The following is an 18756-nucleotide window of genomic DNA, read 5'->3' on the forward strand; positions in this document are numbered from 1 at the left end:
CTTATACTTCTGACATATTGTCAGGAGGGACTAGTCGCTGGAGAAGGGTATCGTGTTTGGTAAGGTGGAAGGTCAGAGAAAAAGAGCAAGACCCCTAACAAAATGGACTGGCCAAGTGGCAGCATTGATGGACTCAAGCGTGGCAACAGTAGTGAGGTTGGCCCAGGATAGGGCACTGTTTCTTTCTACTGTGCATAAGGTCACTATGGGTCAGTACCATCTCGATGGCACCTAATAACAACAATGTATTTTTATTTTTTGGTTGTTTTTGTTGTTGTTTTCTTAAATCTTTTTATTGTGAATTGAGTGTAGGTTTACAGAGCAGATCATCAGTTTTACATTTAACAAATCATATACTTTGTTTCATTACATGGTTACAACCCCCTCCATGTACCGACATTCACAGTATTTACCTCTATTCACTTTAGCTATAGCTTTCCTCCCTGTGTCTCCCGATACCCTCATCTTTCCTCTGCTTACCTCCCTCTTGTTGTTATTCTGACACCCATGTTACCATGTGTCTACCCTCTAGCTTATGAATAATTTCCCTTCCTCCAGTAACCATGATAGATTATTTCTTTTACCAAGGAAATTTTGCTAACAACATTGTTTACAACATTGATCTCATATAATGTTTGCCTTTTTGTGAGTTACTAATTTCACTCAGCATAATGTCCTCCAGGTTCAAGCATGTTGTAAGGTGCTTCACAGATTCATTGTGATTCTTCAACATTTTGTAGTGTTCCATTGTGTGTATGTACCAAAGTTTGTTTAAACATTCTTCTGTTGATTGGCATTTTAAATAAATGTCTCCATTTTTTTATGTGTCTCTTGTAGACAGCATATTGAAGGATCCTGCTCTGTCTCTTGACTGGTACATTTAATCCATTTACATTTTGTGTAATTATCAATAAGTATGAACTGACTGTTGTCATTTTTCTGTGTGTGTGGTGCTGCTGGATTCTTTGTTCCATATAATTTTCTATGCTGAGTTCATTTTGTTTGTGGGTTTCCTTTTCATTTCTGTTGTGTTAATATTTACTAAATCTTTCTGGATTTCCTCTTTTTTTTATTTTGATTTGCAAGTGTATTATTTTTCTTTGAGGTTACCCTGTGATTTATTAATTCTTTCCCTGTTCAAAACAGTCTGTTTTACCTTGAAATCCACTTGACTTCTTTGCCATTTGGAAGTTCTATATCTATACTATTCCTTCTTTTTGCTTTATAGTTGACTTCATTATAAATTGATATCTCTAGTTCCCTATTTTCAGTTTTGTAGGTTTGTTTAATTTTAAATATTTCTATATCTGGATCAGAACCAACTTGACAGAACTTAATAACATATCTGGATCGAGTTCTGGGTGGTGTTGTCACATATGCTAATTTCAGGTTGTTGTCTGCTATTGTTGGTTCTCAGTCCAAAGAGCACTTGTTAGCATTTTTTTTGTAAAGTTGGTCTGGTCATTACACATTTCTTTAATTTCTGTTTATCAGTAAATGTCCTAATTTCGCCATTATATTTGAGGCACTGGTGTGGTGCTGCTGGATAATGCACTGGACTACAAGGTCAGTTTAAGGTTGGCAGTTCAAACTCACTAGCTGTTCCTTGGAAACCCTATGTGGTGGTGGTGTGCCGTGGAGTTGGTTCTGACTCATAGCAACCCTGAGTAGGGTTCCTGAGGCTATATATCTTTACAGGAGCAGAAAGCTTCATCTTTCTCCCACAGAATGGCTAGTACTTTCGAACTGCTGACCTTGAAGTTAGCAGCCTGACTTGTATCCACTATGCTACTAGAGCTCCTTTGGAAACCCTATACAGGGCCGCTATGTGTAGGAACTGATTTGACAGCACTTAGTAACAACAATTTGAGGGGCAGCTTTGCTGTGTGTTTAATTTTTGGTTGGACATTTATTCCTTTCAGAGTTTTGTATATGTCATCCCATTGCTTTCTTGCCTGCATGGCTTCTCCTGAGAAATTAGACCTTAGTCTTATTGGTTCGCCTTTGTAGTTAATTTTTTGCTTTTTCAGAGCTGCTCTAGGAGTCTTTCCTTCTTCGATTTTGGAAAGTTTGATTATGATACCTCTTAGTAATTTCCTTTTGGGATCTATCCTGTTTGGACTCATGGCATGGCATTGTAGGATCAACACTGGACTGTGAACCATAAGGTCAGCAGTTCAAACCCATCAGCTGCTACTCAGAAACCCTATACAAGGTCACTACGAGTAGGAACTGACTCAAAGGCACATAACAATAACAAAAACAACATCATAAGTGGTTTCCCCTCATGCTATCGCACATAACTCTTAGGTTTGCTTCGGAATTTTTCATTGTTCTTTTCTGAAGTTCTTCTAGCATACTAGCATTAAGAGAGATCTCTTCAAGCTCACTAATTCGGGCTTTCATTGCTTTGCATCTACTCCTTTGTCCTTTCAATGAATTGTCCATTTCGGAGATCTTAGTGTTTCAAAATTTGTATTTATTTTGTCTATTTCTTCTTGTAGTGTTTTCCTGAATTCTACTAAAGTTTTTATTGTGTTCTCCTTGCTTTCCTTGATCTTTCTAGCAATCTTTTGAAGATACCTAATTAACATTCTTTTGAGTTCTTTTTCAGTTAGCGCCATTACTTTTTTTTTCTTTTTTCCCAGAAACATTTCTAGTTCTGCATCTTGGTCATTTGTTTGAGCCATTCTCTCTTGTTTCTTTGTGTGTGCTAAAATGGTCTGTTGTCTCTGGGGTACTGTGGGGTTGTCATATTTATAAAAACAAACAGTGCAGTTTTGGGACCCGGAGGGGAGAGATCTCTGGTGGACTCTTGCAATTCAAGGAGCTCACGAGGTGGATGTGGGAGGGAGGGGACAGCAGAGTTCCTGGCCCTAGGTGGAGTTCCTATTGGCCTCAGTGTTAGCTATGTTCAGGACACTCAATCTGGAAGGAATTCATGGGAGCTTTTGATGGAGTTGGTTTCAGTGTCTGTTAGGACCACAGGGAAGTTGGGGGCAGAGTGACTGGCTAAATACTTATCTGGTGGCTCTGTGCTGCTTTGGTGCCTGGATTGGGGTGGGAGGAGCCCTAGCTCTAGACCAACATTATAAAAAACACTAACAGCTACTCTTTGGACTGAGAATCAGTAATAGCAGACAACAACTTGAGATTACCATACATGACAACACCATTCAGAACTCAATCCAGATATAGAAGTATTAAAAGTAAAACCAATCTACAAGATTGAAAACAAGGAACCAGCGATATCAATTTATAATGAAGTCAATTATAAAGAAAAAAGAAGGAATAATGTAGATAAAGAACTTCCAAATGGCAAGGAATCAAGTAGATTTCAAGACAAAACAGGCTGTTTTAAGAAGGAAAAAAAAAAGTATATATCTAATGTATCTTTATCACCACTTGTCTGTCAGTTTGTCGTACTGTGATGATTGTGTGTTGCTGTGATGCTGGAAGCTATGCCACCGATCTTTCAAAGACCAGCAGGGTCACCCATGGTGGACGGGTTAAAGTTAAGCTTCCAGATGAAAACAGACTAGTAAGGGCCCAGTGATCTTCTAAAAAATATTGGCCAGTGAATGCTTTATGATATCATCTAACAGAACTAAAAGATGAGCCCCTCAGGTTATAAGGCACTCAAAGTACGACTGGGGAAGAACTTCCTCCTCAAAGTAGAGTCAACTTTGATGATGTAGATGGAGTGAAGCTTACGGGAAATTCATCTGCTGATATGGCATGATTCAAAATGAAAAGAAACAGCTGCAAACATCCATCAGAATGTGAATGTACAAAATACAAATCCAGAAAAACTGGAAGTTGTCAAAAATGAAAGGGAATGCTTAGAAAGAGATATCTTAAGCATTAGTGAGCTAAAATGGGCTGGTATTAGCCATTTTGAATTAGATAAACAGATGGTTTACTATGCTGGGAATGAAAAATTGAAGAGGAACAACATCTCATTAATTGTCAAAAAGAACATTTCATGATCTAGCCTGAAATACAATGCTGTCAGTGATTGGATAATATCCATATGCCTACAAAGAAAATCAGTTACTATGACTACTATTCAAATTTATGCATCAACCACCAGTGACAGAGATGAAGCAGTTGAGGAATTCTACCAACTTGTTCAGTCTGAAATAGATCAAATATGCAATCAAGATGAAGAGATAATTACTGGTGATTTGAATGTGAAACTTGGAAACAAAGAAGAAAAATGGATAGTTGTAATGTATGGCCTTGTGATATGAACACCACTGGAGATCACATGATAGAACTTTGAAAGAGACAGGTGATCCAACAGAATGTGAGAAGTAGCAAACAATATCATTAGTGTCACACCAAGTAAAATTTTGCTGAAGACAATTAAAAAATGGTTGCAGTAAGTACACTGAGAGGAAACTTCAAGCCAGAAATTCAAGCCAGATTCAGAAGAGGGTATGGAAAGAAGTCTGTCACTGCTAACACCAGAGGGATCTTGACTGAAAGCAGAGAATACCAGAAAGATTTTACCTGTGTTTCACTGCTGAGGCAAAGGCATTCAACTGTGTAGGTCATAACAAGTTATGGATAACATTTAGAAGAATGGAAATTTCAGAACATTTAATTATGCTCATGAGACATTTAATTGTGATCAAGCAGAACAAGGGGACAGTGTGTGGTTTAAAATTAGGAAAGGTGAGATCAGGATTGTATCACTTCATCATACTTATTCAGTCTATATGACAAGTAAATAATATGAGGAACTGAACTATATGAAGAAGAATATGGCATCAGAATTTGATGGAAACTCATTAACAACCTGTGATAGAAGACGACACAACCTTGCTTGCTGAAAGCCAAGGGAACTTGAAACAAGTATTAATGAAGACAAAAAATCTACAGCCTTTAGTATGGTACATCTGAACATAAAGAAAACAAAAGTCCTCACAACTAGACCAATAAGCAACATCATAATAAACAGAAAGGATTGAAACTGTCAAGGATTTCATTCTACTTGGATCCATAATCAGTGCCCAAGGAAGCAGCAGTCAAGAAAACAAACAACATATTGTATTGCACAAATCTTCTGCAAAAGACCTTTATATGTGAAAAAGCAAAGATAGCACGTTGAGGACTAAGGTGCGACTTACCCAAGCCATGGCATTTTCAAGTGCTTCAACTATGCATGTGAAAGCTGGACAATGAATAAAAAAGACCAAAGAAGAACTGATGCCTTTGAATCATGGTGCTGGTGAAGAATATTGACTATACCAGGGAATGCCAGAAGAACAAACAAATCTGTCTTGGAACAAGTACAATCTGAATGCTCTTTAGAAGTGAGGATGGCAAGACATCATTTTAAGTGCTTTGGGCATGTTATTAGAAGGAGCCAGTCCCTAGAGAAGGACAACAAGCTTGGTAAAGTGGAAGGTCAGCAAACAAGAGGAAACCCCTTAACAAGATGGACTGCCAGTGGCTATAATGATGCGCTCTAACACAGCGACAGTGTAAGGAAGGTATAGGACCCGCAGTGTTTCATTCTGTCTGTGTAGGAACCAACTGGACAGCACCTAACAACAACAAGGTAGCTTTGCATTTTCTTTCGCTGATTTCTACTATTTATTATTTGAGGACGGAATAAACTTTCTTTGGGTTTCCTGTTATGTTTCTAAATTCTTACGTTGTACGTTTAGTCGTCAACGTTCACCCTTATTTTCTAATGAAAGCCTTCAAGGTTATATACATCATATTTTTATAAAAATAACATGTGTGTTGTTTTCTGCCAACTGTGTCCTCCTCTTTAGGAGAAATTTTCATAAGCTAGATATGCTAAAAAAAATTTTTTTAGCAGCAACATGAACACGATTGTTATTTGATAAAAATATTGTATTTCTCTTAAAGTACCACTTTGTCTACATTCCATACGTTTTGTGATGTACTTTCATTATTGTTTAGTTCCAGGTATTTTTTAGATTTTAATTATGCATTCTTCTTTGACCTTTAAGATATTTAGACATGTATTTTCAAATTTCCAAATAAATGGGAATCCAAAATTAATCTTTTGTTATTGATTTCTAGCCCAGCTGCACTGTGATCAGAGAGCCTGAACTATGAGAGTCTGCATCGTCCTTATCATTGTAACATGTGAAACCCTTTCCAAGAACGGGGTTGGCTGAGTCTGTTCTCTGTTGTTTCAATGGATTCTCATGGAAGCTGGCATGTTTGGCAATCTGGGATTGTAAATTCCTATTTTTCTGATCTTAATCTGTGGGAAAGGAGCTCTGGTTGCGTGGTTACGAGTCAGGCTGCTAACCTCAAGGTCAACAGTTTGAAACTACTAGCTGTTCCGAAGAAGAAAGATGAGGCTTTCTGCTCCGGTAAAGGTTTACAGCCTCGGAAACCCTGTACACAGTCGCTATGAGTCAGAACCAACTCCATGGCACATAACTATCACCTCCAATCTGTGGGAATTACCTTTACTGGAACTGTTTTCCTCTGAAGAAGTTTCATATTTGTTTCTGGTGCAACCAAGGGCACTACCAACAGGCTACCAACTCTGGCCCCGAGCAACCTGATCCTTAAAAGATGTGCTGTTAGGTTGCACTATACGAAATTACAAGTTGGGGTCTCAAAAACAGTTGAATTGCAGTACTTTCATATGGTCCAACCTGTACCACCAACTCTGCCCTCACGACAAGCCTGTTATTCTTGTTTGTAAACTGCTTACCTCTCCTAGCTGGGCTTTGATTGAAACATTTGTTTCCTTTATGAGGGGAAAGGTAGTTTTGGAGATTTCTCCAACTTCCTGCAAGGCTTAGCAATTCATTAAAATTTTTATTTTATCCAGTAGATAAACTATTTTGCAGTGGAGAGGAGAGGAGTTTCTTGGAGATGCTGGCCAGCTTCTGGAAGCAGAAATCCCTGGGAAGACATATTTTTCCCAATGAGGAAACCAAGGCTCAAAGAGGTGAGATGACTTACCCAAAGTCACACACAGTTGGCAGGGAGCTAGAACTTGGATCCACATGTAGGGCTCTTCCCATCTCTCTCTGTCCCCCAGAAAGCTGTTTGGGCCTGGGGCTCCACAGCAACCTTACCTGGTGCAGAGGGATGACGAGGAAGGCCCCTCCACCGGCACACTCGGTCACAACTGCGATGAACTGAGGGTTCACCGCACAGAAGTGGTTGTCATGGACACTGCTCGTGATGGGCACTGAGTCGTAGCAATTCTCCTTGCTGGCTGGTTTGCCAAAGACGTGGCGGAACTTGGAGCTCCGGTACTGAGGGTGCCATGACATCTAAGGGAGACAAAACAGGACACGGGATGTGAGACACCTTGGAGTCTAATCTTGAGACTATGTGGACAGGAGTGCGGCTCTGAAAGGGGACCCAGAAAACAGCCTGTAGTTGTGCCTATTTCTACAGTCCGGGTGAGACGTGGTGGGGATGGCGCATAATTATCGCTCGTCCATTGGCTGATGCTTTGAGGCTTTTTATCTCTTCAAGTTTAAGCACAAAAAGGCAGAGAACTGCCAAGAGAATCCCCACAGACTCTCCCTCCTCACTGCTCACCAGACAGCCAAATCCCCTCACCCCCAACTAAAGGGCTCACGGTGTGTTCTCTGGGGTCAGCCTGCCTGGGCTCAGATTCCAACTCTGCCTCTTGTCAGCTGTGTGGGCCAGTGATTTACCATCAGCAGCCTCACTTCCCTCATCTGTACAATGAGGCTACCAGGAGGATCTGTCTCACAGACATTAAATGATACACTTTGATCTCACAGCACGAGGCAGACACTTGATAAACAGTAGCAATGACTTGACCTTCCATCTATCACCATGCAGTGTTGCTTATGTTTGTTCAAACTTTACCAGTCATCACTGTGGGACTAGGCCCTGTGCTAGGCACTGGGAGCTCAGAACGGGTAAACCTCTGCCCAGCCCTTACAGAAGCACAGTCATATGGGTAAGGACACTAGGGAGTGTGGGTCATTGGGACCCAGTATATTATGGGTAATAATGAGGCTTGAACATGGCAGTCAGAGGAACAGCCTAGATCATGGGTGGAAATGATGTATCTTGCTTCCAAGATAAAGCATTAAGATCTGCCGGTGTCCCTTCAGCTGAAGGGATAAGAAGGCCACATTTTTCATAAACTACCAGGTGGTGGGGCCCCCACTGCCTTGGGGGACTGTGTGGAGCAGAGCACCTCTTTGAACAGATGCACAGTGTGATGGAGAAACAAAGGTATAGAGTGAGCCGCTGGGAGAGTGGGGTTATTCGTCAGAGCACAGCCTACCTATCCGGACACTGCCCCATCAGGTTCCTGTTGGCTCCAACCAATGGTCCCTAGCCAATGGCTATGCTGGGGTGCCAGAATCTACTTTAAGATGAATTTCTCTGTCTGCTGTGTACAGGGATGTGAGGCAATGGTCACCTGACAGGAGCAGGGCAGTGGGGATGGAGCAGAAGGGACAAGTTAGTCAAATTCCAAAGAGGGGGATCTGCTAGACTTGGTGCCAGGCTGTGGAGCAAGGGAGCCGGTCATGGCCACTGAAGTCAACCTGACCTTATCTTACATCCTGGTCCTCTGGCCATACCCAGCACCTGTGGGGGCACCCTGGACTTTGCCCAACACCTGAGGGCCAGCTCTGGCAGGGTCAGGAGGCTGAGCAACAACACATCTCCAATTACAGCTGTCCCCATGGCAGTAAGGCCTCTCAGCTTTTGAGAGCTTGCTATGTGCCAGGCACCATTCCAAATGCTTTCCAGGTAGGAACTGAATGTTGAATAGGGAGGTGCTCCCTGGGTCCCCATTAAAGATGCAGGGAGTGAGGCAGAGAAGGGACCTGTCTGGGGGTCCCAGAGTTAAGTGCCTGCAGATTACATGGAAACCCTGAGAGGAAGGAATCATTATCATCCCTACAGAAAATGAGGCCCAGGGAAGCTATGCTCTGGCTGGATGCCTCAGGCAGGGAGCTGCTGGCCTCAGAGTGGAGCAGCAGAGGCAGCTAATACCAGTGGCCTTCTGCCCTGTCCCTCCCCCACACTCTCCTCTCCTTGCCCCACCCCAGCACTTTATCTCCATTGCCAAGGTTCTTCCAGACCCACTGCCATGGAAGGAAATTATACAAGGGGGTGGGGCGGCACTAAGCAAGGCCACCTCTCCTTTTGTTCAGGTTCTGAAAGTTTGCATATACGTGCAAAGGTGGAGCTTGTGCAAACATGTCAGCCATAGGTACATTGTGTGCCTTTGAATGTGTGCATGTCTGTGCATGACGGCGGCATCGTTGGTGGGCACGTGTGCCCCGTACCTCTGATGGGCATGCATGCATGCATGTATGTTTGTGCATGTGTGCTGTATCTGTATTTGAGAGCATGCACATGTGTGTTCACAGGCGTGTGAGTTGAATGACTCAGCAGTCAGGGAGCAGCCGTTTTCTTCTCCCCACGAGCAGGCACTTGCCTGGAAATGTGGATGGCAGCAGCCTGGGCACCGTGAGGCCCTCGCCCATGGGCTGGGCCAGGTTCATCTGTGTCACTTGTCCCATCCTGCCCCTTCCCATCAGATGAGACCACATCAAAGTCGCAGCCGGGCTTCTGAGGTGTGGCACTCAGGCCAGGTTCGGTGTACCCAGCATGGGTAGCATTGTTTCTGTTGCTTCTATCCCAAGCATGTTAGCAGCCCTGAGGCCCTGGGATTAGGCTCCAAGGATTGGAAATTCCCTGCCTCCAAAAAGGATTTAGTCATCTCTGGGTTCAACATCCCACTGAACTAATTCCTTACGTGACAGTGGAACCGTATACTGTCTTGCCTGTCCCTTACAACTCAGCAGTGTGGTGGGTGGGTGTCCCATCTCCAAATGATGAAGGAGAAAACAGAGGCGCAGGGGAAGTGACTTGACAAAGATCATATTGGTCTGTGAGCAGTGGTGGGTGGGGTGGGGTGGGGGGAAACAGCACTGAGAACAGATTTTCCCTGCTATGCCCTGTGCTCCTGTGTGTGTGTATGAGAGAGGGAAAGACAGAGTGTGTGTGTTTATGTATGAGAGCAAGACAGAGAGAAGAGAGCTGGAGGCTTGGTGGCTATGTGGCCCCAAAGGCTTCTCTTGCCTAGCCATGAATCATTGAGGGACAAGGATTAGCTGCAGGGTGGCTGAAAATGAACCCCAACGGGGTGTGGCACAAACCAGAAGAGCAGATGATTCATGAATTGTCCCTGGCCTCAGGGAAAGAATGAAAATACTTGATTTGTTCTTTGAACCGCTGTGAGGGTGGGGAGCCTGCCATAGCTGGCTGCCCTCCTCCGTTTGTAAATTTGTGGATCCACATCTAATATTGGCAGGTTTATTTTTTCCTCTCTCCCTTAAATCCTGATCTTGTGGGCACAGTAAGCCACACATAAGTGCCCTGTGAGAAGGTTGGAACAAACAGACTTACACCATGAACATAGCAGAGGGAAGTTAGAACCACACATTTCCCAGATGTTAAAAAAAAAAAAAAAAAAAGAAGAGGCCTGCAATTATTGAAATGAAACGAAGTATATGATTCGTTGAATGTGAAACTGACGACCTGCTTTTTACACCTTCACTAACAAGGAAACCCTATACAAGGTCCTTATGGGCCGGAATTGACTCAACCTATGACCCTAACAACAACAGCAATTCACAATTAAAAGTTAAAAAAATAACTCCTCATAAGGCTATCCAGACCTCCTCTAAAATAGAAAAATAATTACCGCTAAAACAGTGAGAGTAAAGAACACTTTCTTTGAAGGTGAAACACAGACCAAGAACAAACACAAGGAACATCTAATTATGGGTGGTTCCCTTACTCTCTGCTCCTTGACGAACTATTTATCTACCGTCCTGGCCTCTGCCCCAAACTTTACGAGAAAGTTCCTTTCTAATTCTCATGAATCCTTATCAGGGTCTTGGGTGGTGGGTGTTGTTGTTGTTGTTATTAAGTACCGTCAAGTCTGTTCTGACTCACAATGACCCTGTATAGGGTTTCTGAGGAGCCGCTGGTGGGTTTGAACTGCTGAACTTCTGGTTAGTAGTCTAGAGCTACAGTGCCACACCAGAATTCTTTGTTGTTGTTGTTGTTAAGTGCTGTTGAGTCAGTTCCAACTCAAAATGACCCTGTATAGGGTTTCCAAGGAACAGCTGGTGGGTTTGAACTGCTGACCTTGTGGTTCAAACCGACCTTGTGGTCCAGTGGTGGGGTGGAATATTGGGCTTGGGAATCCAAGGCTCATTTGGGGGTCAAGGCCCCTGCTGTCAACACAGGTTTCTGTTGAACCAGTGATTTCCCATGGAGGCTTCCTTTCTCACTAGGTAGAAATTAAGCCCACAGATCTCTGCTGATTCTCTAGGCCCTGGTGATGAAGATTTTAACATCTCAGCTGTAACCGGAAAGGTGGGCTGTTCAAGTCCACACAGAAGCCCCTCAGAACAGACCGACTTCCGAAAAAATCAGCCACTGAAAACCCTACTGGAGCACAGTTCTATCTGACACACACGGGTTTCTTCAGTCAGATTTTACTCGACAACACCTGGTTACGGGTTTTCTTCCAAGAGCTTTATCCACAACTGTTGTTGAGTCTGACCCATGGCAACCATAACAGAGAGAAAGGTTGCTGCGTCCTGCATCATCTTCATCACGTTTGATTCCATTGTTTGGTGACTGTGTTAATCCATCTCATTGAGGGTTTCCTCATTGTTGTCTGGCTTCTACCAATGGTTCTTTTCTGATGAGTAGTCCAAAGTAGGGGTCTTAGTGTGGTGCTGTAGGATAAGCACTAAGATCACAAGGTTGATTTGAATCACTAATTCGGTAGGTAGTTCAAACCCTCCAGTCAGTCACTCCTTGAAAATCCTATGCCAGATGTCTCCACGAGTTGGAAACAATGCAATGACACTTAGCAATAACAACTGTCCAAAGTAAGCCAGCTGCTGTCTTACCATCCTAACTTCTAAGGAACATTCTATTTCTTTCTTCAAATCTATTAGAGTTTGACTTATATATTTTGAGGCTCTATCGTTGGGAATATAGATATTTATTATGGTAATGTTCTCTTGTTCAGTTAATCCTTTCGTCTTGAGATAATGTCCTTTTTTCTTTCTTATGCTGGTTTTTGTCTTAAATTTTATTTTATCAGAGATTAAAATTGCCACTCCTGCTCATTTTGACTGCAATTAATTTATATATATATTTTCCATTCTTCAATTTTTAATCTGCAAATGTCTTTGTGTATAAGACATGTGCCCTGTAGAAAGCACACCGAAGAATCCTGTTTTCTTAGCCATTCTGCTACTCTGTCTCTTGACTGGTGCATTTAATCCAATGTTCAGTGTAATTATCGATTTGTTGTTGTTGTTGTTAAGTGCCATCCAGTAGGTTCTGACTCATAGTGACCCTGTATAGGGTTTTCCAGGAGCAGCTGGTGAGTTTGAACCGCCGCTGACATTGCAGTTCAAACCAACTTTGCAGTCCAGTGCTTATCTGCAGCGCCACACAATTGTAGCCACTTGGCTGTGTGTTTTTTTGTGGTGCTGCATGTTTTCCTGTATTGACTTCATTTTTTTTTTTGGTCCTTTTACTTTTCAGTTTCTTCATAGTTTTAATGTTTACAAAATCTTCATAGATTTTCCTTTGTGTGATTTGATGTAAAGATGTATTCAGTTTCTTTAAGGTTAACCTGTAGTTAATTTATGAATTTCTTCCCCATTTTAAAACAGTCTGTTTTATCTTGAAATCTACTCATCACCTGGAATTCTGTAGCTATCTATACTTTTTCCTCCCTTCATTTTGTAGTTGTTCTCATCATAGACTGACATCTCTGATTCCCTATCAACCCCATAGTTTTGTTTTACTCTGGACACTTCCACATCCTGACTGAATTTTGAGTGGTGTTGCTGTGTATGTCAACCTCTGGCTGTTGATTTTCAGTCCAAAGGACTGCCTTTATTATTTTTGTAAAGTTGGCTCGTTGTTGGTTTATATACAAATTCTTTTTAATTTCTGTTTATCCAGAAATGTTCTAATTTTGCCATTGTATTTGAGGGAGAGTTTTGCTGGGTATATGATTCTTGGCTGGAAGTGTTTTTCTTTCAGAGTTTTGCATATGGCTTCCCATTGCCTTCTTGCCTGTGTGGTTGGTTTCTGCTGAGAAATCAGAGTTTAGTCCTTTTTTTTTCTTTAAGCTTTTATTATGAATTGAGTGAAAGTTTACAGGGCAGATCATCAGTTTTACATTCAACAAATCATATACTTTGTTTCATTACAATGATTATAATCCCCTCCATGTACCATCAGTTAACAGCATTTCTCTCTATTCATTTTTGCCCTCTTTTTTTGTAAACACTCAGGCATCTATAATAATTGACACCACCAAAGGGCACATTCTGCAAGTCAGAGCTTAGTCTGACTGGTTCTCCTTTGTAGGTAACATTTCGTTTTTCCTGAGCTGCTTTCAGGATTCTTTCCCCATTTTTTTTATTTTGAAGAGTTTGATTACGATATGTCTTTGTGATTTCCTTTTGGGGTCTATCCTGCTTGAGGCTGGTTGAGCTTTTTGAATGCTTATCTTATCATTTTTCATGATTTCAGGGAAGTTGTCTTCCAGCAGCTCTTCTTTTCTCTCTTTTCTTTGTCTCTTCCTATTGGGAATTCCAATCACCCACAAGTTATTCCTCTTCATGTTGTCCCATAGGAATCTTAGTTTTCTTTGGATTTTTTTCTTTTTATGGCTTTCTTCCAGCTTAACAGTATCAAGCGATTGATCTTCAAGTTCACTAATTTTGGCTTCCATTGATTCTAATCTACTCTGTTGCCTTTTCAGGGTATTATCCATTTCTGATATTAATCTTCTTTTTGCTGGTTTTGTATTGTCTCCAATCCTTTATCTGGAGTCCTAATGTGGTACTCTGGGTTAATGCACTGGACTGCAGAGTCGGTTTGAACTACAAGGTCGGGGATTCAAGTTCACCAGCCGTGAGGCACTTAACAAGTTCCTTTATCTATTTTGTTTGATTGTTCCTGTAGTGCTTTTCTGATTTCTTCCTTGTTTTTCTTGACCTTTCTGTCAATAGTTTGTTGTTGTTAATAAGTGTCTTCGAGTAGGTTCTGACCCATAGTGACCCTGCAGAGAGTTTCCAAGGAGCTACTGGTGAGCTTGAACCACCAATCTTGCAGTTCAAACCGACTTTGCAATCTAGTGTATTAACCTACACAGCGCCACACCAGAACTCTGTCTGTCAATAGTTTGGAGGTACCCAAATTTCATAGTTCCAAGTGTCTATTTTTTCTCTAAAACATTTTCTAGCTCTGCCTCTTGGTCATTTGTTTGAGCTACTCTGTCTTGTTTCTTCATGTGAACAGAAATTGTCTGATGCTTTCAAGGCATTCTGGTGTATTTGTATTAAGTTGATTAATGTGTGTTGGTGTATTTAGGCACTCACCAACTGCCTCTTGGTGGGTGGGATCAAGAGATGAGCTTGAGCGTTGTTCTCTGTTCATCAGTTCAATTCACGGTGGATTTAGCAGATGTTGGTTATTGTCACTGATGTGGCATCTAGCAGCTGGTATTGACTCTTGCCCAACTTGTGTGGCTGTAGGGGGTATGGCTGTGGCTGGACTGTGTGGCTGCAGTTGCCGTTTCCTGTCGGGTACTAAGGGACATTCTGGCTGTATTTCTTGTAAACCTGATGTGTTCATTCTTTTGACAGTCTATAGTATATTCAATATTTGTCATCAGTACTATAGTTGAAATATGTCAGTTCTTCACCTGTCTTCCTTTTTCACTATTCAGCTTTCAATGCATACAAGGCAGCTGCAAAGACAGGGGCTTGAGTCTCTATTAATCTGAGGTCAGTCCTGGTTTACAGCCACAACTTTCCGCACAAAAGTCTTCATATTTGCTTTCCACTAAATATGTAACAGGGTGAGACCCATCTGGGACCTCAGAGTCCCATCCCCAGGGGTCATTTCTTCCTCCCTTCAAAGCAAGAGGCCTTGTCTCTCTTTCTCCACAGAAGTAGGGTGACCAACTGTACCAATGTGCCTGAGTTTTGTGGGGATACCCAGGACACAAGATGTTCAGAGCTAAAACCAGGAAAGCCCCAGCTAAAGAGGGACAGATTGGTCACTCTACCACTGAGGTCTCCAGAAAACTTGTGCTATAATTTCATTTATACCTAACAATTCTATTGTAAATCACCAGCAACCCTGACTCTCTTTGTCTGTGAAGAGAAGGCTCTAGAACTGACTTCTTAAAGAGGCCAGCATCCTGAAACAGAGAACAGAATATGTCAAAACAGAAAATCCAAGGTGTAAAGAGAGGTGACTGTGACTGTCTTCACTCACCAACCTTCACTCAATATTTGCTTAGTGTTTATTCTATGCCAGGCCCTCTGTTGGGGCAGGATAGAGGAATCAGAGATGACTAATTCAGCTACTGTCGTCCACATTTACCTCTCAGGAAAAGACGAGATGGTATGACAAGAAAGAGACATCAGCCCTAAACCCAACAGCCCACTGGGCTGTTAAAACCATTAGGGCAGTGGCTTGCAACTTTGAATGCACGTTAGAATAATTTAAATCAGAATATTAGGCATGGGACTCAGGCACTAGCATTTCTTAAGCTCCCCTGGTGATTCCAATGTACATTAGGTGACAGGCTAACGGGGACAATTATGAGTGTAATGCAGTGGTTCTTAAAGAGCAGGCCCTGACCAGAGGCATCAGTATCACCTAGGAACTCTTTAGAAATGCAAATTATGACTCTACCTCAGACCTGCAAAAAACCTAAACCTGATTCATAGCAACACTCCAGGATAGAGTGGAACTGCAACCTAGGGTTTCCAAGGCTGCAATGTTTATGGGAGAGTTGTTGGTGGGTTTGAACCACCGACCTTTGGTTAACTGCACCACCAGGGCTCCTCCTTTTAGAGACACAGACTCAATATTAAAGATTTATTGAAAGTAAACCAGCAGGGGTGTGGACAGTGGAGGAGGGAACTGGGTTGGGAGTGGAGATGAAACAAGATGTTGATCCCTAACCGACACGGGGTGAGGGGATCTGACAGTCAGGGCTTTAATCCTGACTCTAAACTACTCTGTCCAACATGGAAGCAACTAGCTGCTGAGCGCTGGTAGTGTGGCTAGTGAGACTGAGCAAATGGAATGAATTTTATTTCATTTTAATTAAGCTAATTTTAAGTTTAAAAGTCATATGTAGCTAGGAGTCCACTACTGACCAGTGTAATTATAGAACATTCCCATTATTGCAAAAGTTCCGTTGGGTAACAATGCTCATTAACTTCCTACATGTGTGACTTTGTCATGACTATTTCTGCACCAGTTCTGGTGTGGTGGTGTGGGTTAATGTGCTAGACTGCACGGTAGGGTTGAACCGCAAGGTCGGCGGTTCAAGCTCACCAACTGCTCCTTGGAAACCCTATACAGGGTCGCTATGGGTCAGAACTGACTAAACAGCACTTAACAACAAAATCAAGCAACAAATAATTGTTTCTTCTTGTTGTTACGTGCCGTAGAGTAGATTTCAATTCAACTCACAGCAAAGCAGCACTGCCTGGTCCTGGTCCTGCTCCATCCTCACGAACACGGCTGTTTGAACCCACTGTTGTAGCAATGGTGGCAATCCATCTCACTAAGGATCTGCCTCTTTTTCACTGGCTCTCTATCAAGTATGATGGCCCTATCCAAGTGAGAAGTCCCACCATCCTCATTTCTAAGGCAAATTCCTCGTGTACTTCTTCCAAGATTCTTTTGACAGTACATGGTATGTTCAATATAATTTGCCACCACCATAATTCAAATGCATTGATTTTTCTTCGGTCTTCCTTATTCATTGTCTAGCTTTCACATGCACAGGAGATGGTGGGAAATACCATGGCTTGGATCTGGTGCGCCTGAATACTCAAAGTGGCAGCTTTGCTTTTTTAACATGCTTTTAAGAGGCTTTTTGGGGCAGCAGATTTGCCAAGTTATAATAGGTTATTTGATTTCCTGACTGCTGTTTCCATGGGCATTGATTGTGACTCCAAGAAATGCTTGACAACTTCAAATTTTTCTCCTTTTATCATGATGTTGCTTATTGCTTAATTGTAAGTTAAATATGTTCCATGTATTAACTCAAGGATCTCTAGTAGCATAGTGGTTACGAATCAGGCTGCTAACCTCAAGGTCAGCAGTTCAAAACCACCAGTCGTTCCGCGGGGAGAAAGATGAGATTTTCTGCTCCCAAAAAAATTTACAGCTTCGGAAATCCTATACAGGGTCCCTATGAGTTGGAACCAACTCCACGGCACACAACCACCACCACCATGTAATAACCCAACCCTCACAACAATCCTCTAAGCACTATGATCCCTCCAGTTTTACAGATGAGGAAGCGGAGGCACAGAAAAGTTAAGCAACTTTTCTGTTAGGCAGCTGAGCTGGAATGTGAAACTGAGCCACTCAATCTCAGGTCCACAGGGTTGCCCTGACTGAGTGAGATAGTTCACACGGCAGGTGCAGCGAGGTTTAGTGCACACTTGTTGTTGTTGTTGTTGTTGTTGTTGTTGTTAAGTGCTGTCGAGTCGGTTCCGACCCATAGCGACCCTGAATAGGGTTTCCAAGGCTGTAAATCTTTACGGGAGCAGATCGCCTCATCTTTCTCCCGCGGAGCAGCTGGTAGTTTCGAACTGCTGACCTTCCGGTTCGCAGCCCGATTCGTAACCACTACGCTACCAGAGCTCCTTAACTTATTGCTCAACAAATGTTTGCTCTGAAGATTCTTGTGTTCACAATGTTTTCGGGACACCAAGATCTGGTTTAGTACACAACAGGTTCATGCTGAAGGCCCAACATTTGGAGGACTTGAGTAAAAACCGAAAAACAAAATGTGCAATTTATGCTACAAGGTACTTTTCTGACATGTGGCACTCCCCACATCGATAGAGGGAACAGACACGCATGTAAAGAGCTAATAACATAATTCCTGTGGTTAAGAAGGAACTACAGTGGTTTAAAACACACACAGCTAACAGAAACGTTGGCAGTTCAAACCCAGCTGTAAGGAACTGACTTGATAAGAGTGTGCGTCTCTGAGTGGATGGGGTGGGGCTCTCCGGGTGGAGGTAGAACCAGAGCTCAGCCCTGGTCCTTGAAGGGCATGTGGGGAGGGAGGTGAAGGATGGGGGAGACCCATTTGCTTTCTTCATCAGCACAGTCCCAGCAGGAAAGCAGGCACGATGTGCCTGGGGACCCTCATCCAGGCCTCCATATCCAAGCCACAGATCATCCATATTATCATGGATGCAGGCACCCTGCAGTCAGCAGATAAAAATAGCCCTGTCCCAGGCTCTCCCTGCCAACAGTCCCCACCCCCAACCCCTCCGGTCCTCTGGCCTAGCACAGATGCCTCCTTGGAGCCCACAGGAAATACAGAAGGGCTGGTTAAGTCAGAGCCTCCTTTTCTCCTGATATGATTAGGCCTGAGGGTGCATCTCCTCCTGTCGCCTGACATTGTCCAGGCCTGGGTCCCTCTGGAGATGTCCACCTCCTGCCGTCCACCTTCAAGTGAAGGCTTGGCTGTAGTGCCCTTCAATGATGGGTCTTCATTCTGTTTCCCCCTCATGGGAGCCTCCTTCCTCTCACCTCTCCCATCTAACATGGAGCTGACCCTTTCCTTTCTCAGGAGAAACCCCTGTTCCTGTCCCCTTCCCTACCTCTTCCTCTTCATCTCCCAGCCCTATCCTCAGAGCC

The 18756-nt window shown here is 42.8% G+C and overlaps 1 protein-coding gene across 1 annotated transcript in view; it reads right to left on the reverse strand.

Annotated features, from left to right (window-relative positions):
• CORO2A (coronin, actin binding protein, 2A) overlaps positions 1-7283 on the reverse strand; it is a 40266-nt gene extending 32983 nt beyond the window's left edge. The window contains exon 1 of the mRNA XM_006863146.1: positions 7083-7283. Coding sequence (XP_006863208.1) covers positions 7083-7283 — 201 coding nt within the window. The remainder of the gene's footprint in view (positions 1-7082) is intronic.
• Positions 7284-18756: the final 11473 nt, after the last annotated feature.

The sequence above is a fragment of the Chrysochloris asiatica genome, unplaced genomic scaffold (genome assembly GCF_000296735.1).
Source record: "Chrysochloris asiatica unplaced genomic scaffold, ChrAsi1.0 scaffold00053, whole genome shotgun sequence".
Taxonomy (NCBI): domain Eukaryota; kingdom Metazoa; phylum Chordata; class Mammalia; order Afrosoricida; family Chrysochloridae; genus Chrysochloris; species Chrysochloris asiatica.